Source organism: Hippocampus comes, unplaced genomic scaffold (genome assembly GCF_001891065.2).
Source record: "Hippocampus comes isolate QL1 unplaced genomic scaffold, H_comes_QL1_v1.1 scaffold7, whole genome shotgun sequence".
In the NCBI taxonomy this organism is placed as follows: domain Eukaryota; kingdom Metazoa; phylum Chordata; class Actinopteri; order Syngnathiformes; family Syngnathidae; genus Hippocampus; species Hippocampus comes.
The window spans coordinates 7,873,178-7,896,745 of record NW_017842060.1 but is presented as its reverse complement, the minus strand read 5'-3'; the positions used below and the strand labels follow the sequence as shown (position 1 = coordinate 7,896,745).

The 23,568-nt window shown below is 40.8% G+C and overlaps 1 protein-coding gene across 2 annotated transcripts in view; it reads left to right on the top strand.

Moving 5' to 3' along the window:
• palm3 (paralemmin 3) overlaps nt 1-23,568 on the top strand; it is a 28,933-nt gene that overhangs the window by 286 nt on the left and 5,079 nt on the right. The window contains exons 1-5 of one of the 2 annotated variants that reach the window (XM_019862359.1): nt 7-280; nt 16,164-16,216; nt 16,796-16,876; nt 20,101-20,216; nt 22,154-22,220. In XM_019862359.1, coding sequence (XP_019717918.1) covers nt 16,172-16,216; nt 16,796-16,876; nt 20,101-20,216; nt 22,154-22,220 — 309 coding nt within the window. In that variant the 5' untranslated portion in view covers nt 7-280; nt 16,164-16,171. Of the gene's footprint in view, nt 1-6; nt 281-16,163; nt 16,217-16,795; nt 16,877-20,100; nt 20,217-22,153; nt 22,221-23,568 lie in introns of those variants that run through there. The other variant, XM_019862360.1, reaches the window with a different exon arrangement.

Below are 23,568 nucleotides of genomic sequence, written 5' to 3'. Positions count from 1 at the left end.
GGGTTTTTTTTTTTTTTTTTGTCGTTTTTACCGATGTAGTGACGTAACTTTTCCTCCGGTTTCGTTCACCATCTTTAAGTTGGTAGTCAAGCGCGAAATGTTGTAAGAGTAATTTGCTGGCTGGCTCAGGTGTTCAGGAAACGTGCTTTTCTTTTTTTTCTTTTTTTCCAGTAAAGCTCGCACTACTATAGCGACCATTCATTTGGTTATTTCCGCGTATTTCTTGGTTTTATTTTAAACTCCAAACTGAGTTGGACTGAAACAAGCAAGCGAGCCGCAGGTGAGTCCCCGGTCTTGAAACTGTTCAGCATTGATTAAACTTGCAAATGTTTCTCCCCCGTGCTACGTTGACAGCTTTTGAAAGTGGTCCATGCCGCTGGAAGCCAGCCCAGTTTAGAATTGGACAAGTTTAACAGCTGTTAACTTGTCTGACCTGAGCAGTTAAACGAGGATTACAATGTGACTTTTATTTTCTCACGCGTTGAACCTCATCTTAATCATCTATAAGTGGCACTGACATGATGATTTTTTTTTTACACACAGTAGCCTGTTAGTTTTGTCTGGGACCATCAGGAACTCTTTAAGTTTGCTTTTGAACACTTTTACGAGTAGTTAAGTCCAGGTCTGCAGGCTATGGTTTATGATGCAGTAGTTTAAAAAGCCGGGCTGACTTTCATGCTTTCATGTTTTCTTGCTCTGTCAGTTGCCTCTAACCATTTTGTCTGTTTGCATGTACTGTACGTACCTTTGTTGTCACTGGCGATGTAGTGCAGGGGGGCGTCAGACCCGTTTTCTTTGCGGGCAGCATCGATCATCATATTATTACAGTTTGCAAAAATATTTAACCCAATGAAGTGAATTCAGACGTGTTTCTAAACGCATAGTTTGTGTTTGCTGAAAAGATGTTAAAATTATGTGAACGATAATACTCAATTGTGAAGATACAGTACAGCGTTGAACCCCCCCCCCCCGCCCCCATCTCTTCAATTTGACTGTTTTTGGCATGTCTAGTGACATACTTTGGTTCAAACAAACTGCCTAATTGAATGGCCAAAAATGAATTTTGAGTCATGTGTTCTTTTAAATAAGCTAAATGATTGCTGACGGCAGCCAGGAGAGATGAATACATTTTGAACAGTATGTTCCTTTTATGATTTACAGACATGCCTCTAATGAAGCATATTTAGACCATATTAAGTTGTCGATGCTTTTGTTGTAGTGAACATTGACAGCTGTTTTTTCTAAAATAATATTTTCATTTGTATTGTTTCTGCAAATGTAGGTGTGTACGCCTTACCAATTGGATGCACTGGCATTTCCAGAGATGTTACATAGGTGATTATTAGCTACATTTGGAAGAGGGCTGATTTCACTTGAGAGCAAATAAATAAATAAATAAATAATATATATATATATATATATATATATATCACGATTGTATCACAACCACGCATTGTAACTCCATCTTAATACGCACACCAAAGTCACACACACACTTGCATGCAAGATCTCAAGATATTCTTTTATATTAACCACACATTGTTTTCAGCCTCTTATGACTCACTCAAGCCTATTTAATGGCAACACCCTTGTAACCACAGCTATTTTTGGTGTGGAGGTTTGTTTGTAAGGAGCATGATTTGAGCAATCCATCAAACAAAAAAAAAACCCAACCAAAAACAAAACACTGCTTTGCATGCTGATTTACAAACGAAGATCCCAGTAGGAGCTCCTCAAAAGTTCCTTCTTCTGTCACGCTGGAGACGGAAGGGTCTTGAGGCCTTTTCCGAAGGGGGTGCCGCTTACTGCTGGCATAATTTGACTCACAGGAAAGACTTTCTTTTTGAAGTCTTCCTAACGAGGCACACTTTTGCGACACAGTACATTATCGAGTCTCCATCTTGCACCAATTGCTTCAAGACACAATAAAATACAATCAAAGGACTTGTTTGACAGTTAATTAATTGAATCATCTATTATTATGCCCATGCCTATGTTGTCATATCCAAGCTAGACCAGTAATTGGCGATGACATGAAAAAAAAAAAACCTTGCTCCCCACATGTTTAAACTACCTAACAGTGTGAATGACTTTGAATTTAGATTTAAGATTTCAACTAAAATCAAATAAGCATCTTACATTAAGTGGCCCCTTTTGGCCTGAGGTTTCAGGGAGGTGTGGAATGTAAAGAATCCCTACATAAGACACTGTTTGTGAAAGAATGTCACCATAGCCAAAGAACACAATCTTTTGATGATTTTCAGCCCAGTAAACCACCCACTGAGGCAATTCACGTGCTAACGAAAAAACATAAATTGAAATACAGCTGCTGGTACAGACTGCTCAAGGTTTTACTGAAAGGAAACGACCATGGCTGAGGTGCTGTAAATGATTTGTGATGCCTAAATTTATCACGAGGCATCGGGAGGAACTTTGCACTGCTTGCTGTCCACAAGTTACTGCTTGTTTTTTTTTTTACTCTTGTTTGGACAGAAACACGTAGAAAGGCACAAGATTTATACTAGAAACTAACGAGTCTTTGTTTGCAAAGTGAAACACTTTATTGATACCTCCTTGGCTCTAGGCTGAGGGAGCGCCGTCAGGTTGTTTTATATTCATGCTGATGTGCAGAGGATATTTGCAGATGATCCATTGTGTCTTATTGATTAAACCTCTTGTTCGATAGCAGGAATTAAACTAGAGCTGGAGTCAGTCCTCATTTGGTATTGCAGAATATTTTGTCTTTTTTTTTTTTTTTTAACAAGGCGAATTGACAAATGTTGTCTCACTTCTTCCAAATCAATAGTCATCCTCCACCGAAACAGGAAATGTATGTTATTTAAGCCAATGATGTGAGTACAAGCTGATTTTGTCATACTTATGATGTACTGGCTGCTGTTTTTTTTTTTTAGCATGCCATATTTTCATTGTTCCAAATGTCTGTAGGGATGTCCCGATCCGTTCACATGATCGGAAATCAGGGTCAATCATGTGATTTTCAGCTGATCCGGGTGAAAAAGGAATTTTCTGAATATTTTAAGGTCACAAAGCTACAAAAATCCAAATGAGCAGATATCTTGCCAAATCCAACAAATAGTAGCTTAGTTTTATTTTTCACAATGTCCATTTTTTTTTGAAGTAACGATGCAGTTCGACACGTCTCCTCCGCTGTGCACAGCTCTCCTGCAGGCAGAGAATCAGAGACAGAGCAGTGCCTTTGTCTACATAGCTTATTTGGACTGGAGAATCAAGTCGAAAGATGCTCCAAAATAAATCCGCCTGGCCGTGATATAAAGAAGCCTCCTCACTTAAACGGCATTGCCAAAGTGTTGAGAGCGCTGCCGGTGCGACACACAGGTTAGCAACCGCGACACATCCACGTGACATAACTTGAAATAGAAGTTAAACGAGTGTACACTATGTGACAAGCAAGCTTGTTCCCCACTGGTTGCATGTAGCAAGGTCATAAATCAATCGTGTCGTTTCGAGATGAGAGAAGTCACGCGTGTACCCAGCGCAAGCCAAGGGCGTGCACAACAGAAGCAACATCTTAAGCTTTTTTTTTTTTTTTTTTTGCCAGTTTGTGTCTTGAGCTAAAACAGTTTGGGAAAGCCCAGCCTCAACGTGCAATTTTTATTCAAACTCTTTATGGGATGTCTATCGCACATTGATTTTATCCATCACAAATGTAAGCCCCCATGGCAAAGCAAAGGTGAATTTGTGGAAAAAGGACGTCATTCAGTTGATCATCTGTTGGCTGTTTTAAAACTACTATCGTGAAAGCGGAGATACTTACTGTGTAGTGTTTTGAATCTGAAAAGCGGCATCTCGCAAACAGAAACATGAAGAGGTTGCCAGGAGAGATGAAATTCGCATCTTTGCACTAGCCTGTCAACCTGGTTGATGGATGCATTTTTCAGGACGAGGGAAATTCCTCACTGTGGCATCACTCCTGGCACGTCTCTACCTCCGTTCCATCCGCAGTTAATGTCGTATTTGGACTTTCTCGTGATTTTCCCCACTAGCAGCTCTAGCAATGTTGCCTTTTACGATCTCCGATATAAACTGAAAATCAAGCAGAAAACATTTGTGATTGAATAGTCATCTTAAGAATAGCAATTGCAAGTCCTGAGAGTCAAATGCTAATTTATCAAATAAAATTTGGAAAATACGTGTTTAACTTGTACGTTCCAGGAAGATCTTAATGAAGAAAAAATATTGTATGGAAATAAATGGCAATTGAATCAGTCCTCTTGAAGTAACATTTTATCATTTTTACTCACCATACAAAGAAACAATTACATCATATGTAATGTAACAATCCTGTCAATTTTATGCATCTCACTTTTCGACATTCTTCGTGCCATATTCATGTAAATCGCGTAAAGTTAACTGCCGTTCACCAAAAACTCCAAAACACTGAATTGTGCACTCAACTCACCCATAGCTTTGTAAGCAGATGACAACATGGCGATAAATACGCAAAGAGAAAGATTCTTGCTTGTGCTTCGGAGGTGCGTCAATGCAGCGCAGCCTACTTATGTCATTTCTAATGTCAATTTACAGTCACTTTGGCCGTATGACATTGAGCAACCAGGACAGACATTTATTTTCCCGTTCTATTGTCATCATTGCAATTTTCCTTTCGTGGTCCAAATACATGCAATGTTTGGGATCCTGGAAATTCCCGCTAGCAGACTACTGGCAGAATGCACCGATGATTGGCCAATGGACTCCTGTTCTCTTTAGGTTGTAGTCACAAGTTCAGGATTCATTTAGCCCGTTAGCGCTGCTATAACTGAGTTTAAAGGTTCCACAAAAAAAACTTAGCTCATGCCCGTGGTTATGACAGTTATGCTCATCAGTTTACATACCGTAGGGTTTGCAAACTCCATGGCTGCACGGGAGGTGTGTCTCAGACAAAGTTGATTCACCTGAAAACAGTGTTACTAAGACACGGGGTCGATGCCCTCAATGTTTACAGATGACAGTGCTAACTGAGCCGTAGCTGGATTGCCATGTACCACAAATGTTTTTTGAAGTGTGGATTCAATTTTATAAATGGAGCAAAATTGTGCATGCGTGTGAAGTGGACATGCTTCCTCACAGCTGGAATGGAGCACAGAGCCAATTTTGTAGTGTGTTCATATTTGCAGTGGAATCGATGCCATCGTTTCCATTTTACACACACTCACAATTACGGCTGCGCCAATATTCCATATCGATATATTTTCTCTTTGGGATCATTTAGAAAGTGAGTAGTCCACCGTATCAGGCTTTTCTTCTTGAAGTAGCAACCTATTTATGTTGAAAACTCGGGAGACTGCTAACTGGTTAGCATGAACCATGACAACTACATCAGTTAACTGTGATCAGACAATACTCTTCCTTTGTCTTTGTTTTAAGAGGTGTACGTCATCACTTCCTGTAGTCTTTGCTTCACTTTTGGCTTTGGCTTAGATGTCTTTGCCGCAGTGATCCAAATCAAAGTCCTACTGAAGTTGTCAGTTAATTTAAGAACAAGGCTTGTTTATTTTTTATGTTTGTAAGAAAACACTACAGCCAGCTAAAATATGACAATGGTGGTATACTGCTTTCATATACCTGTCATGATCAATACGATTGAGCTCGGCTCCTGTAGATATGTCGTACAACCAAGTGGCATATTTTTCAGCCTGATTACCCAACTACCGGGATTTGCTGCTGGGCCTTTAACAGTTCCACCCCGAGCATTTACACCAAGTACACACACACACTCCACACCACAATGTTTTCAGATGACTTGTGGGAGATAGTGGTGATCAGGTTTAGTTTTTTTGCTGTCTCCATGGCTATTGCTCCAACGATAGATTGTGCTTATGCGCTCCCAAGCAGAATTTCATGCCGCGTGGTCCTATCAATGCAGTGCCATCTTTCGACTGTTGACACAGGCCTGCTTTTAATCTCTTAATTAATGTTGGTTTTCTGAACTTGCAGTCCAGGCCCAATGACGGGATGAGGGGCTGGGCCGGTGATGGATTTTTTTTACAGCTAATCTTCTTTCTCTCTGTTCGGGCTCTATTCGGCATAATGCCTGGGATGTTATTTTGCCCTAAGTTTTGCCATCTAGTTTGTTTTTTTTTCTCATGAGCGTTTGCTTAAAAGGGATGTCAACCCTCAAATTTTCCTAACAGTATGTTCTACGCAGCCCCACGAGTCTAAACACGGCTTTCTGATTCATTTTATGTTTTTGGCCATCCATCTCGGGGGCGTTTTGCCACTTGCTGTCGACTGGAAACGACAGTGACTTTAGTAGTGAATGCGCATAGAGCATATTAAGTAGGAAATTTGGGGGTTGACTTCCCTTTTCATGCTACAGCACATCATTTTGATAGGTATTGGTCCTTCACTGTGGTATTCAAAGCAACCCTCTGAGTCTTCAATCTCTTCAATGGGGAGCTGTAATGTCGCTTTTGTTTGTCCTTGCTGATAATTGGAAAGGAAGAAAGTTAAATATTTGACTGGCTAAGTAGCAAGGTGACCTGACTACGGAATAAAAGTCGAAATGAATTCGAGTGGACGACCTTATTGCAGCCCTCCAGACATCCTCCAGCTGTAATCATGAGCCAAACTTGATTGTGTGGAATTGATTGACCATGAATTGCACGTTGAAAAATGAGTCAAATAGAGTGCATTGCTTGCTTGTATCTATGTACACCTTAAATTTGTTCAACAGTAAATTCACAATTGTTTTTTTTCTGCAACTCGCAGCATGTGGGGAAGGCTAAGGGCTGACGTGCACCGTCAGACAGATCCAAGAACATAAAACAGGCAAGAAATCTGAAATGTCAGTCATTCGTGTGCGTTGGAGTATTTTGACGAAAGCTTGGGATAGACGTGATACCAGAGAATGGTTTTAAATCGTCTGGGGGGAAAAAAAATGTCGCCTTTAAACCTTGCCTATGTAGTGTTTTGTGACCTCGGGCGCTTTCGGGCCTACGGGCTTTTGATGTAATGACTATAGTGAAAATAAGCCAAGGGCACATGACACTAGCACCGCATTCCTCTCCAAACCTGTTTGACACACAAACACACTAATCCTGCACACACAAAGCAAGCAAACGTAAGTCAAACACTGCAGGGAGAACGATTATCTGCGAGAATCATGGCACGCATTATACACCTTGTTCATGAAGCATCAGAAAACTCATTCATGGTAAGTCTACAATTGGAATTATTGAACTTCTTCAGTGATGATGAATGATTCATCCACAAAGCGCAGCTGGGAAAGAAAATCTTGTATCACTGTAAACGAAGATAAGAATTTGTACACTGAAAAAAATATATATATAATGCACAAAATAAAATCAGAGTCGGACTCACACAAATCTTTGGTTAAAAAAAAATAGCAGTGAACTTTGGTCATCTTATTTTAAGAAGAGGCCCACCACACAGCGAATGATGTGGTCGAAAGTGGCTGAGATGGACTGTTATACCGTAAATGAGAAATTGTCCTCAATTGCCTTAACCTGCTGAAACAAACAGTTAAAGCAAACAAAAGAGTATTATTTTTATTGAACCACAAAAACATGGCACGATTGTCAAGGAACAAGCAGATTACATATAATAATAAGGCGAGAGTGTGGATACTTGCAGAGGCTGTTTGCGGTCATTGACTAACCGCACCTGTGCATCCGCAAAGTCAGAAGTCCCCCAACCTTTTTTGCGCCATGGACCGGTTTCATGTCAGACAATATTTTCAGGGACCGGCCTTTCAGGCCGAATAGAAACAACAATATAATATGATATGACCTGCATGAAAAGTGTGGTATTTTCGAAACCTAATAATAAACACGAATCATGACACGAGGAACGTCCTATCTGGCCAACACATTCTCTGGTCGCTATGGTAACGTTTAAACGTGCCTTCAAAATAAGATACGCCGCAAATAAAAAGTGTATGAAAAATGCGACTCACCATCGCCGCTTATTATGCAGAGTAGGCTTGGTGTGTGTGAATCGCCCGTTGAGATAAAGCCGGATTTGAAATAGGACTCCTGATACTGTCTATTAAATGTAGCCTTCTCTTTCTTGAAAGTCGTAGTCTCCTCTTCTGTCTCCTGACTGGGCCTTTTCCCCAAAAACTTTTCAAAGACGTTTGTTTTTATTTTTTTTTATGCGGTAGCCTATCACATGACCGAGAAGCACGCATTCACCTGCGTTAAGAGTGACATACTGTAGACTGATATAACAGAGAATCCTGTAATTTTTCAAAACAAAACATCTGAAATGAATAAAACGGAATGAATTAAGTTATTTATTCTTTCTGTGCGGCCTGGCACCAAATGACCGGTCCGCGGCCCCGGTGGTTGGGGACCCTTGCGCTAAGTGCTATCGAACAATGGCCGACCGACCGCGACCAATCATCGAAGATACTGGCGGAACCCTGTGCAACGGTGTAACGGTTCATTCAGTTTCCGTCACGTCGCTCAGTGTGCAGCAGGCTTCAAATTAAAAACCATATCGTCGCATGTGATTTGAAAAGAAATCCATCAGCGGATGGATCATTGTTTCTCATCTTCAGCAAAGCCCAGATTGCAGTTCTTGATGCCGTCATTCACATTTCCATTGTTGAAATTCTTGGGAGTCCATTAAAATTGCTCGACTGTGTCACTTTTTGTTTCCTTCAATCAGAAAACTAATTGAGATGGATTTAATTAACAGCACTCCAATTTGCTTCTCGTGCGTTAAAACGCAATTATTCAACAATCATTCCGTTACCTCCGCACATTCGACGGAATTCCCCAATGATCAATCAGCTGATTGATCGCTAAAAGAATAAGACATGATAAGTATATCTCTAGTTCAAACGTCCATACCATTGTACAGATCTTTGTGGCTGGTATTCAATTCAAAGCTGCTTTTTTTTTTTTTGCTCTTTTGAAGGGATATTGTGTTCCTGTCGTTGATCACATATCTCTCTGTCAAGGTTGTGTTGTGTGCACATGCACAGACCAGTACACATGAGATGTCGTCTTTTTGTGAGCTGCATCAATGATGCTTCTTTTGTGGTGATAGGTGACAACACGTTTGTGTCACTTCCTGAGCTACCTTGTCAGGACTTGTCAGAACAGTTGACGACAAGTCTCAGACCCCCCTGAATGCATCACTTCCACTTACAGCTCTCCCATTCATTTCTGACTAACCTGTGGCTTTTTTGGTGGGGGGTGTTACATCTCAGCGATATGCCTAAAAGTGTTCTTGTTTGGCCTTTCAATTTTCTTCTTTCCCATCTATTGTGGTTGTGTTGCGAATACAATTTATCCTACTCCCCTTCTTTCTATTCATATGACCTTATCGCACAGAAACAATAGATGTGCTGTACTTTTGTTGTTGTTTTTGTTTTTTAGTTGGTTAGATTAAATACTTCACAACGGAAGAAGAATGTCATGAATAGTTGGTAACAATCGTGGATGGGAGGTGAATCATCATAATGACCTTCACTCAGCATTTCCAGACAGATTTTCCCTCAGCCACGCTGTCTGCGTGCCCGTGAAAATACTGCGCGCTTGTAATCCACATTCATTGGCATAGCGGAACAACCGAGACACACGCACACACACACACACAAAGTTCCTCCTTGCATTTAAAAGCCGCTGTTCACTCGCGAATCATTTGAGCCTGCACACCAAGTTTTAGGAGATAAAGCCATAAAGTCAGAATTCATGTATTCCGAAACTTTTGAAAGCGCTGTTTTCAAGTAAGCTCTTTTTAGTTCAGTAAGCAGGCAACACTGCTTACATTTCTCACAAACCCAAAGATTTCCGTCCATATTTGGCCTGCCTTGAGACAAACCGCCGCATATTAAAACACCAAATGTAAAGCTTAGGGCATAATCCTTTCCAAGTTACCTGTCAATCCCAGATTTGGTCTTTTTTTTTTTTTTTTGTTGTTTTTTTTCTCGTGAGAAATAGCAGTAGAAATATGTTCCAAGGTCAAAATGCCACCATCATGAAACTTTTTTTCTGTGTATAGGTAGTGTTGATGTAAGTTTAAGTGTCACATAAGACAAACGTGTTGTTAATAATAAAATGTGAAAAATAGCCCTAAATTGTATTGGCATCTCAAGCATCTGTTTTTACGTTAGTTGTCACACAGAGGTACGCTTAAAAAAATAATAATAAAATTAATCACTGGTAAATAGTAAAACATAAAAAAAATGAAAAAAAACCTGGAAAAAAATGCTCAATAAAGTTAGAAAGTTGCTCCTCAAATTATATCATTGAATTGAAAAAAACGATCCGCCAAGAGAAAAAAAATTGGACACACACGCAGAATTAATCGTGTGACGTCATGTATGACAGCAGTTTGATCTACAAAGTTGTGAGCAAATTAACTTTGGCAATTTCACTGTAATCATCTCGCTTGTGTCTTGCAGAAGTGCCCTAAGAGTATGCAACATCAATCAATCCGTATTGACTTGTTTACAAACATGAGGACAAAATAATCAATGTTTGACTGGTTAGCAAATGGCCATGTCCCATTTAATCCCATTAATGTATTGCAACACGTCTAATTTCAAATCAATGGACTCTTATTTGAAATGTGAATTGTTTTTTTTTTGGGGGGGGGTAATTTTTTTTTTTCTCCCTCATGACGAAGTACGTACCAAGATTAATATGTTGGCTGGCAAGCTTTTGTACAAAAGCATCACCACGCTGTCACTTCAAATCGAAACCTCAGCTCAGAGGCTGTGAAATTGATTCTGCTCAGCAAAATCCTTCCACGCTTCATGTTTTCAACGTGGGTGGCAGATGGACATTTTGACATGGCTCGTGATCAGAAGCGTGGCCAGACTGGGAGGTATTTAGAGGGCAACATGGAGACACAGCGATCTCAAGAATCCAGTACTGTGTCAATCATCTTTCATTTCGCAACCAAATGTTCTACCATACCACCAAATGTGTTACGGGGGGTCATCTGGGTCCTTATTAAAAAAAAAACAACAACAAAAAAAAACGAATAATGAAATAAATGTAAAAAAAAACAAAAATCAATAATTATCAACTGAGATGAGATACTTATGTGTGACCGGCTCTGGCTGACTGGTTCTTATGGGTCAAAAAAATGCAAATGAATATTTTATATATTCCAATTCTACACTTAATTCCCTTTTAAGATTCCATCTAATACAGCATATGGTCTAGGCTCCCGAAAAGTAGTCATAGCGCATACTTCCTCCCAAAAATATCCACACTAAAAAAACGGTGTGTTGAATTTATTTCGTCACGTGGTTGCACGAAATAAAAGCATCTGGATGTAGGGCCTTTTTTTTTTTTTTTAAGTCGACTATATGTGTACTTAGAAAATGGATCTAAACCCAGATGGTTGTATCGTGTGCAACCACTTGACAAAATAAAATTCTTGACATTTTTTTTCAGTGCAGTGCCAATGCACACGTTGAAATCCATTCTCAGCCAGTGTGTCCGATTTAGAGCTGCCTCGATTAGCAGGATTTCTAATCGGGCAATTTCTGCTGAGCTGATAATCAAAAGCTGACGCAAGAAGCACTTAACCACAGTTCTCATTCTCCTGCTGTAACATACGATCCTCTTTGATTACCCCCATGCCTCGCTCAAGGAATATGTGTTGTCGTTCGCCCCGTCTGAGTCTGGCTTTTCCTCAGCAACGGACAATGACGAAGGCAGAGGATGTGCAGGTTCATGGATCAGGGTCACTGCGATTGCACTCTGTCGCCAAGCGGCTGCAGGACAGTGTTTGTGGACTTCCTCTTCCCAAGCACAAGGGTGAAAGGATGTGTATGATTTACAGTGGCCTTGGAAGACCCCATTTCTTCATGTACAACTGTTTGGCAGGACTTTCGATGATCTTTTCATTTTTTTATGAACCCATTTGTTTTCATTATATTCCCCAAGTTGTGTTTCGCCTTGACTGCAGTGTGATATTTTGCCATTTGGTGTACAAAAGGCATTCGTGGCTCGAGCCTCCAGCACCCTTTTTGCGCAGACATAATTGGTTATTGCTGTTTAAAGTTACAATGAAGGGTGAAATGATGACGGATCATTATTATTTCAATCTCTTTGATTTAATCATTTAAGACGCTCTAAATTATCAGATGAAACTCCCCCCAACTGGTGTTTTGGTCATTTGTTGATAAATAATTTTGCAGATTTTTTTTTTTGTTTGTTTGTTTTTTTGAGAATCTTTTCTTCAATGTTTTCAAACTGCTTGACTGTAAAGCACATGGAAATTGCTCCTATTTTTTTTAAACCTCACACTTTCCCCAGTCCATTCATACTCGTGTAATATTAATAAAAGCTGAGATGCGTAAGGATGGACCAACAAAAAGCAATACTGATAATGATTCTGGGAAACTAGTCTCTCCAAGCAGCGGTTAATTTTTGCACATTGAAAGAATCCCAATTGAATCGGCAAGAACGCACGATTATAAAAAGTCAATCCAAGTTGAGCAAAAAAAAAAAAAAAAAGACACAAAAAGCTAATCTTATTGTCCTTCATCATTTTATGATCACACAATGAGCCTGATTTGCAGACCAACAGATATAATGACCGGGTGCACGCAGGAGTGTGTCTGTGCAAGATTGCCGAACGGTTCATTTTTGCAACTGTCTGGGAGAAGTATGCGAGGAAAAAAAAAAAACATTCACACGAGGAATGTAAGGGCTGTAAACGCTTACTCGATTATTAAAGTAGTTAATTGTACAATCAATTAGGTGTTGGTTGCTCGGTTAATTTTGACTTCTCTGCTATGATGTCAAACCATGCTGGCAATGCTTGCTTTCTCTCAATAAACCTCATCTTTCATTCCTTACGTGATTATCTCCACCTTTTGTATTCTTGTCCAATATGGCACAGAGTTCATGAGCGCACGAGTAAAGGATGCGGAGCAGCCAATCAACCGGATTATTCCATCCTCACAAAAGAAAATGTCATTGAATGCCCTTTCTAATGGCTCCCCCGGCGCCATTTCTCACCAGACCTGAAGCAACTTTACTGTTGCGGCAATCCAGTCTGACCTCGAAGCAGATTACCCGAATTTGATCCTCAATTTGAAGGCGCTGGCTCTGATTCGTCGAATCATGTCTTCACCGGACCACCTCTTTGTCGTTCGCTGTTTGGCAAAAGTTGGATTGGCATCAGCCAGGCTTTGTCAACCCGTATCCCGGCTCAGTAAAGCCTGGACGAGAAAACGGCCTGGGCAGCAGTTTTTCATGCTCCGCACCTCCCAGTCACGTCAAAGCCCCTGTGCCCTCACCTCACCAGAAAGCTATGCGGCTCCATCCATGCTTTTGAGTGCATTGCTCTCTTTCAATCATTCATGACATCCATTCCTCAAGCCCGGCCGGGCCCTTTCCTCGACAGTAAGCTGATGTCATGCGTTTAGGCTTCACACTCCTTTCGCAACAACATTCAACATTCTTCCAGCAGCACGAGACACCTGGACTTATGTAAACGCTGACATGTGGGCTTTGCTCTGCTGCTGCATGCTCTTATGGCCATCGGAGAATGAAACGCAACTGCTTCATTTGAACATGCAAAGGGCTTTTCTTGTAACTTGTGGCCAGTATTTTGATGGAAAGAACAAATATTTAGATTCCAATGTCAAATGTGTGTTTATCTTAGAGCCCCAAGCGGAACACTGGTATTAACTCAAATCTGAAAAGTTTTGCGTTCTTGACACCCAGCTGTTCTTCCATCTGTTCCCACTGAGCCAATTGAGCCAATGTCACCACGTCTGGGATGTAGAATTCATGCCGACCTCCCCCGACCCCCCTCACACACCCACTCACTATGCAAATATACTCTCTTAAATAAGCAAGCACAAATACGCTGAAGGCAAATATACAGTTTTGGATCCAGGGCAAGAGGAATGTGTGCAACGAAGCCCTGATGACAACATCACAGTGGCGTATCACAGATACTTTTTTTTTTCGTTTTTGTATCACCCTAAACGCATATTTTTTTTTTTTTTTAAGATTTCATGTATGTCTGTAAAATATTGCAGACATTTAAGATGCAAGATATTGCTCTCTTTAACATCACTAGCTGCTGTTCGCAAATAATTTTTGATTAGCTTTAAGTTTCAGAATTTATTCTGTCCTTGGACTACAGCCTGTTTTTTTTTTGTTTGTTTGTTTTTCATAAATCATTCGTGTGTAAAGAGCATAGGATGAACCTTTAAATGAAAATGATCCTTTTTGTTTCTACTACAAGTGCCGGTATGACTTTGTGTGTTGCCTGCATGCCGAAAAAAAAATAGCAGAGTAGTCTGGGCAAGACACAGCTTATCAGTGAGATGAAAAAGCACGATTGCCTCGGAAAGCAAAAGTTTGCTTGTTTTGATGCATCAGTGCCTTTCGTTATCGGTTTATTTTATGCAAGAGATGTTATAGATACAACAAACCTGCAACAACTCCTGAAAGAGGAACACTCCTGGTTTACGCTCGGGAGCTATTTAATGGTCCTCATTGAATATTTGACAAAGGGTTGAGGCTAAACACTGGCGATTTTTTATTTTATTTTATTTTATTTTTTTTGCAAGGGCTCAGCGAGATCCGATAACGGTCAACAGTGGGAACATCCACAGGGACAAGCTTCTACACACACACACACACACACACACACACACACACACACACACACAAAGACAAATTTTCAGTGGTCACATAAATTACAGTGCCCATGTGATGTTCCCAAGGGACAATGTGGTCTTGCATAAATGTATGGCCTCGTACGTCCTTAATATCACAGTGTTCACAAAGATTCGCAATGCCACAACGGCTATTTGTCGAAAAAGTTAGTCAACGTTATTTTGTCACGTATAAAACAAAGTAGCTGTAGGTAGTCTAGGTTAATCAAGGCTGCGACCTGCACTTCTCACAAAAACATAATCACAACAGTTCTTAAAATATTCTTAGATAATATTAAGGCCATATTAGCCACTCCACTGGGTAACATTTAATGAAGGAGAAGTCTTAAAATGAAAGTGTTCTTAAAAGGTCTTCACAAGTCCTCCTTCTGGGCTTCCTGAAACCAGAAGATACCCTGAAGTATTGTTTTGGCAAGTTAAGGAAGAGCATATCCAGAGCCCCGCTGACCTTGATTTCCTTTTTATTTTTGGAAAGGCAAATACCTTTTTCTTTTTTTAATTTTTTTTTTATCAGTGTTTATTCCCACTGACATTAATATTTTTACTTTACCTCCCGTGACCCTGCGCTAGACATGTGCTATGATGTTCCCCTGCGGTCTGATATTTTTACCCGTGTGACCCACTAACAAAAGGCTTATATCTACAGTCGTGAAGTCATAACCCGGCTCTTTTGAGAGCTTTTTGAACTCGTGAACCCGCAGTAAAGCTGGGAGCTGATTGACCGCAATTTACCTCTTAATGATGAGGATCTTAAGAGAAGCAGACTTGAGTAAAAAAAAAAAAAAACACCTCTTTCCCTTGATCTTCTCTCTCCGACCATCCCGACGTTCCCACTCTCTCGAACTTTTTGACGATGTCAGCGCTCTCCTCCTGTATTCCATCTAATTATCCGCGATCGTGTGTGTCTTCTGGGAGCTCCTCAATATCTCTTCATCAAAGCTGCCAATTGGCTGTGCTTGTTTATCTCTGCCTGCTATTTCCTCATCCGTAACCCTGTTGAGATGCGAGATCGTGGTCCCGAAGGAGTCTTACACTGTAAGCTGCCACCTCCAGTCATCGAGAGCATATAACAGGGTTTTTTCCCCCCTTCCTTTGTTGCATGTATTGTTTACATTCTACACTATATACTGTAGATGTTCCATCTCATGCTCCCCACTTGTAGATTTTCCTTCCTATCATTCTTATTTGAGCATTTTCTGCTTCCTTGCCCATGCACATATATTCGTATCACTCACTCCACCTCTGTAGGGGACTATCGGACCCCTTCGGGTGCTTTCTTGGATGGGTTTCTCACCGTGTTAACTAACAGTCCCAGAGACCAGTAAAGATTTCCCACTCTGGAATAAAAAAACAGATTTGCCCTGAGACGCCAGTGAAGGGAGATCGAACTTGTGTGTGTGTGTGTGTGTGTGTGTGTGTGTGTGTGTGTGTGTGTGTGTGTGTGTGTGTGTGTGTGTGTCACCTTTTCACCCTGTCTTTGTCTGTGTCACAGGTGCCAGGATGGATGAGGCGGAGAAGTACCAACAGCGACTGGAGGCCATCGCTGTGAGTCCACAGAGAGGAGCTGTTTGTTGCTCATACATCATTCAAAAGGAGTGGAAAACAATACCAGGCTGCACTGAGCAATACGGGCTGTTGTGTTGTTGATATCTGGATCAACACCGGCCTTGATGGAAACACAGCGGGACTGCCAAAGTCCAATGCAATCTGATATGCGATGCTGGTTAAGTTCCGAAGTCGAATAAGTCATCAATTTGTTACCAAGATTGAAACCATCCTCAACCCTTTATTAAGTACAGAGAATATTTTAAGTAACATTTAACATGCTTAATTACAATAGCTACCATTACAAAGGTGACCCCCCCTCTGCCCCCCTCCAAATGACATGATTTAAGTTATTATTAGCTGAATAACTAAAGTGTCCAAGGCAAATGAAATTAAATAGGAATGAATCAACAGCACCTCTGCTAGTCGCAGCAAAGTTTTGCCATCCTTTGTGTCTCAAGTGCCTCAAGACATGATTCATCAATTTAATAAAATGGGAGGGGTGGGTTCGATTAATCAGGCGGCTCAGTTATCACTTCAATTTAATTTGTGGCTCTCTGGCCTACGTGCCGTCTCCAGGAGAAGCGGCGTCTGCGGGAGGAGCAGGAGCGAGCCAAGAGAGATATGGAGGATGAAAAACTCAGACTGCAGCAGCTCATGGTCTGACACCTTTAGCAGAATCTTTTTAGACATCTTAATTCATGTCTCGCCCCTCTCTTTCTCTCTCTCTCTCTCTCTCTCTCTCTCTCTCTCGCTCGCTCGCTGTCTCTGTCTCTCTCATACTTTTCACAATAGACTTCTTCGGGCTCATTTGGGAGCAGATAGCTTTCCCTGTCTGTTTCCTTTTCACGCACTCAACCTCGCAGCTCTCATGGCTTGGTGTCCACTCAGAGCAAGTCACAGAGCACCTCCATTGTTCTCACATCATTTCCACATTGCCGTTCCCATTTCCTACTCCACCGTGTTACGCTGCCTTTGATACATTCCTCAAATTGTGCACTTTTGTGTGTGTGTGTGTGTGTGTGTGTGTGTGTTATTGTGTTATTGTGCATGCAGGCATAGGGCGTCGGTTACCATGATTTATGTCCATCCGCAAGCGTGTTGACGTTTTTTAGTGTAGCCATAAAACGAAGTTGAAGGATGCTTCAATTTTTAATGAGCTAATTCTTCCTACCTTTGAGACGGCTCGCAGCATTAGTGTTCACAACAGTGCTGCAGTCACAAGAGAGCACAATTTATCGACAAGTTGTTGTATTTTACCTTGGGCTAAATCTGTCACTGTTAATGTCAGCTGATTGCCATGTTAAAAAAAAAAAAAAAAAAAAAAGCACATCGGTGTGAGCGCCACTCCTGGAATGTTTGGAGGTTAGTCTGCATGCAGCTCGCTGAAGGGGGCAGGCAAGGTAACAGAGAGGAGCTTGTTCTCTGAGGCAGGAGAAGACAGAGAATGTTTTGTGCCCGTTATAGTTAAAGGGAGGTAGCCAATAACAGTAAGCAGACTTTTTGGAAACATGAGGATGTCGGCTGTTTCGGAGATTTTTGAGATTTCAGATGCAAGTGGAAAAACATGTGTCACTGGGGTGTGCAATGTGCTTGGAGAAACATTGATTTTATTTTATGATATTTTATCTCAAAGTAGAATATCGTGAGAAAGGAAATTAGAAAGTTAAATGAGAAACAAAACTATTTTCAATCAAGACACCAAGACAATGTCCAGCGCCCATTTCATAAACGAATGCGATGAAATGAACACGGCATCGTTACCAAAAATTAAAATAAAACCCTGTGCCTTCACATTTGCACAGTCACCCAACCGAGTTGCTTTCCGCTGTTTGGATCGGGGAATGCCCGGTGATTTCTATCTTGCGCTGCCACAGCTCCCCGCGAGCTTCAGCTGGCTAGCTAATGTAGCCTAACGCGATGTGGAGCCGCAAGTTCACTTGGCGTCCGGCGTCAACACCGCACATATCAATAGTCACTAATCAGCGAATAAGATACTTTTGACTCGTATGATTATCACAAAACAAGGATGGGGAGAAAGACAGAGAAGCGATGCTAATTAACTGTACTTGCCTAAGGGCAAAAAAGTGATATTGGATTACCAGAATTGGCCCAAAATATTTGCTGGAAAAGAGAAGCCACTTAAAATGAATGTTGCAACTCTGCTATTCACAGTTATTGAACACATGCAGGTCCTCATATGAATCGCCATGTGCAGTCGAGGGGGAAAATAAACAGTGATGCACATTGCGTCTTAGTTCTGGTTAAAATGAGTTTCAGCGAGTACCATAGTCAGTTCAACCTAGATCATCGGGGATGAATTCTTTATAGAGTCCTCTATTTACTTTGCACTTGTGACAACTGAAAAAAATTCACGCGTAATCAAGGCTATTATTATCATTTTGCAGGCAGGGGTTGTTGTAGTTTACTTAAAATGAACGCGGTTTTATTTGATTTCATTATTTGGAGCCAGGAATTGGACCCATGTCATTTTAGTCGTTCGAGGGAGAAACGGCGGTGGTTTGCTGGCATGAATAAAGAACAAAGTGAGACGGCAGACCACTTTTATGTGTAAAAACTACACAGCAATCACTTTCATTAAATGTTACATTATGTATTTCGTTTGAAGTGCTCCAGTAACATTTGCTCAATGGGGGGAAAAAGTGGCTGAAATAAGTCATTTGCAATGAACGTAACACAATGTTTGTCTTGGGAGATGAGTCCTCATTTGGAGGCGTGTTATGAAAGAGTAGCTTATCATTTTCCAAGGAGTCAGGAAGTGCCAAAGCAATTCAGCCTTGGAACAGAAGTCCTTTTTTTCTTTTCAGCAGGGGGCATGCAAAGTTAGGCAGTGATCTTTACGAAAAAGATGATAGGGGCTCAGCAGGAGAGGATCCGAACAGCACATGAGGAAACAATAATGAAGAGGAATGTCCGTCCATTTTCGAATCCGCTTTATCCTCACAAGGGTCGCGGGTGTGCTAGAGCCCATCCCAGCTGTCTTCGGCCCAAAAGGCGGGGGTACACGCCTTGAACTGGTTGCCAGCCAATCGCAGGGCACCTGCTGACAAACGAACAATCGCGCTCACAGTCACACCTAGGGACAATTTAAAGCACAGATTTCAAACTCAAGGCCCGGGGGCCAGATCCGGCCCACCGGGTCATTTCATTTGACCCGCAAAAGCAAATCATGTGCGTCAACTTGCTAGAATCTTTACCGAAATGTCAAATTGTCATGTGTAATAAATAACGTTGAGATTTTGAAATAATTTTATGACTCTGTTCACACTCACTTGAACAATAATTGAACAAAGTATTATAATAACTTTAGTTCCCAGACAAGTGAACAATTAGCCGAGCTTCTTCGATTTCTTCATCTGGTATTACTGTTGGATGCCCTGTTGGTATCATTCGGTCACTTAAATATCAGTTTTTGTACGACGACGGACACCCGTTACATGTGAGGTGTGCTATGTTGGTCTTCTGGAGTAACCGCAGACTATGAAAGCAGTATGCGCACACATATTTTTTTTCCCTCAGCGTGCCGGGTCTCTCACATGTTTACAAATCGCTTTGTGTATACCCAACTATAGATCGTTTCCAATGGTGGAAATGCTTCTTCTCTTCCCACTCGCTCTCGTCAATTTCAAAGTGTCATTCAAGGCAGAGGAAATGGTTAAAAGCCATGCAGAGCAAATCCTTCAATGCCGTTTTGAAATTAGGTCTACTCACGTTCACTGACAGCACACTGATATGCTGACGTTACCGATAAAGTCTGTTGGAAAGCTTTTAAGGTGCATTCTTCCCAAGAATTGTGGACTTTTTAAGGCTAATGTATTCCGCTTTTCTAGTATTGTATATGCCTCATCTCTGTGTTCCTCCAGAGGAAGTCTTTGAGAGATCAATGGCTGATGGAGGGAGCTCCTTTGTCCCCATCCACACTGGATTCCCAAAGCCCACACTCCCCTCCGTGGTCCTCTCAGGAGGTGGGACAGCACAGGTACGAGCTCAGCCACACTATAGAAAATATGCTCTGCTTGTCAAAATAACACCTCATGCATAACGTATGTCACAATGTCCGCCGCCCCCTTGCTTCTTTCACTTTGTAAGTTGTTCTGTTGTGTTATGCATGCTTTGGCAAGTGCTTCCGCTTTGGTGCTGAACACTTTTCTTTGGTCGGCCTGCACAGGACACTGTCTTGAAGACAGCGCTCTCAGGATTAAACAGTGATTATTGCTGGAAAGTCACCTTGAATGTGCCCTCAAGGGAATGGAAACGCACTGCTTTAACAAAGGCATGCCTGTAGAGGGGTGTCATGGCAATAGCCGAAATCAGCTATGATTATTTGGGCATGTATGTCTCTAGGACAGTAAAAAGGGCAGTCACAGTATTTTTTGCTCGGTGGCCCCACCTACTGTTGTAACGTGTAATTGACCACACATTATGCCTCTTTTGGGAAAGCGTATCCTCTAGCTGGAAACAACACACAAAAAAAATGTCAAGACTGTAATTTGTGTGCCCGAGATATTCATTCATGACTGTACTGTGAATACCCCTAACCCAACTTTTTCATCGTACTGTATTTTACATCATTTAAATTTTGAGGAAATGCTTTGAGCCACTCTTTTCTGCTGTGTTATAAAATATCGTTAGCCTAACAGCTTAGCTGCATTCAAAAGGGAAAAAAAACACAATACAGCAAACAAGAAGAGTCCAATTGTGAATTGGCATGAGCTAGATGACTTAAAATCGACACAGAGGATGAAAAAAAGAAATGAAATAAACACACAATTTTTACCAAAACACATCTGTATTTTATATTGACATTGTGACAGTAAGTTAAAAATGAGTTGAGCAATTATTCTTTGATTGCAGTTTCTTTGCATCTCTGATTACAAAGTTATTTATACAAAAATTGATACCGTACTACAAACAAAAATACAAATTCACTTTGGATATGGTGGTAATTATTTTGAAATGTAACTTATATTTATCAGAAACTAAAAAAGACAAATGTGTACTCTATATTTACATGTAAAAAATACATCATGTAACAAAATAAACATTGTATGACCATTTGAGTGTATAGCCAAGCGCTACTTTACACAAAACGTTGCATAATATTCACAGTTGTGATGAAGAGCACCATTCTTGATGGTGCACCAGTGTCATAAATGAGTGGTTCTCAGTCTCAGGTTATTGGGGTTTTTTTTTGTTTGTTTTTTTTTACAGCAAGTACCACTAAAAATGTACTTCTCCCAGTACTACCATCATGACCAACATGAAAATGCAGTAGCACAAAAGGCCTGAGTGTGAAATAAAATTTAAGTCATTAAACTTTTCGATCTGCTCTTACACACTTCTTTTCAATAGTGCACAGTGTCAATATTGTGTTAAGAACCTGCGGTGACGCACCTTCTGACCATAAAAATCGTACCACTGCGCTGTTCTTCGCTGGTGCATTTTGCTCCTGGAGAGCTTTCTGCCATGTCAGAGCATTTCATTGCTCTGCCTGTCACTATACATTTCTGCTATAGATAGATGAACCGCGATGTATTTAGAATTATTCAATAATCATTTGCAGACAAATAAAGTGAAATTGGATAATTTCCAGAATTGCCCCTGATAATCACTCATGGCGCTCTTGGATGCTACGGTAAACTGGTTGGGAATCACGATTGTTGTCGATTAAACTGCGCGATCCAGGGTCGCCATGGAGATGATTTTCGCCTTATTACAAGCCGGAGTGCCATTTAGATGATTTGAAGATGTGATTTTTTTTTTTTTTTTTTTTTTTTTTTTTTTTTTTTAATGGTAAACTGACAGCGTTGGATTGTTTTAAATTGTAGATGTGTGTGCGTGTGTGTGTGTGTGTGTGTGTGTGTGTGTGTGTGTGTGTGTGTGTGTGTGTGTGTGTGTGTGTGGTCTCATATTTAGGTTGCGATCACGGAATGTGGGATTTGCAGGGGAGGATGAGAAAGAACAGATCACACAGGACCAAACAGTGAGACACACACACACACACACACACACACACACACACACACACACACACACACAATACGCCTACATTGTGAACAAAAGCTGTTAGAATGTGTGTCAAACAAGACTTCGCTATCATCTTCCATTAGGAAGCTTTTCTCACATTTGTGTTCATGGCGTTGTCACTTGAATAATACATTTTCTGCCTACGTGCTCCTTTTGCAGTAATGCCCGTATTTTAAACCGAGAGATGGAGACTATCTCTCTCATTGCTGTTTCCATTCCAGTGTTGAAAATGATACAAATACATGGGGGGGGGGGTTGTGTTTCCCACCACTGATATCATGTTGTTCTTCGCACGGCGTGGAAACTGCTGTCTATAGAGCGCACGGGTATCTGCCGCATTCACTCATTTAAAAAAAGAAAAAAAAATGTTGACACATTAGACGCCTGCACGTGCCACACTTCATATACAAAAAGCAAGAGCATGCCGCCCCTTCTGGCGTGCACATATTAGCCTGAAGGTGGCAGTCGGGTGACACAGGTAAGAGTTGTCAGTAAACTCAAGTTGAAGATAATATGCCCGTTCATACGTTTATATGCTGGTTTTGTGTTACTGTCGCGTGTGTGGTAAACTAGCAGTTGTTTACCATTACAGCGATACCAATGCTCATTTCCTTTCGTCCTTTTATGTTGTTTCCCCATTGTATGTTAGCAGTGGCGGGCCGTGCATTTCAACCTTCGGCCTTCAGTGACGTCACATACATACACAATATAGGCTGGTCAAGCAGCACTTAATTTCAGGAGCATTTAAAACCATCAAGTATGTATTCCCAATTAAGAGCAGGAAACTAAATTTACAGATATTGTCCAAAATAAAAAGATGATTTAAAAATACGAAATAAAATGCCACCCAAATTACGCTGTGTGATCTTAAACAAGTCTGTCCAATAAATTGCGCAATGTCGCAGTTTCATATAAGACACCAACCAAACAATAACAAAACAAACTATTCTTTGAAAATAAAGTAAACAGATCATTTGCATTTTGAAAATCGGCGATACAACAGCAAATAACTGACATAACACCCAAATTACGTTGTGTGATCTTCAACAAGTCTGTCCAATAAATTGCGCAGTGTCGCAGTTTCATATAAGACACCAACCAAACAATAACAAAACAAACTATTCTTTGAAAATAAACAGATCATTCGCATATTGAAAATCGGCGATACAACAGCAAATAACTGACATAACTGACTAACTAATAACTGACGAACAGCTGAGATTGAACGAACTTTCGTGCACGAAGGTGACTACAATGCGCCATTATAAATTGCAGATGAGCAGATTTATTTGATACATGTTTGT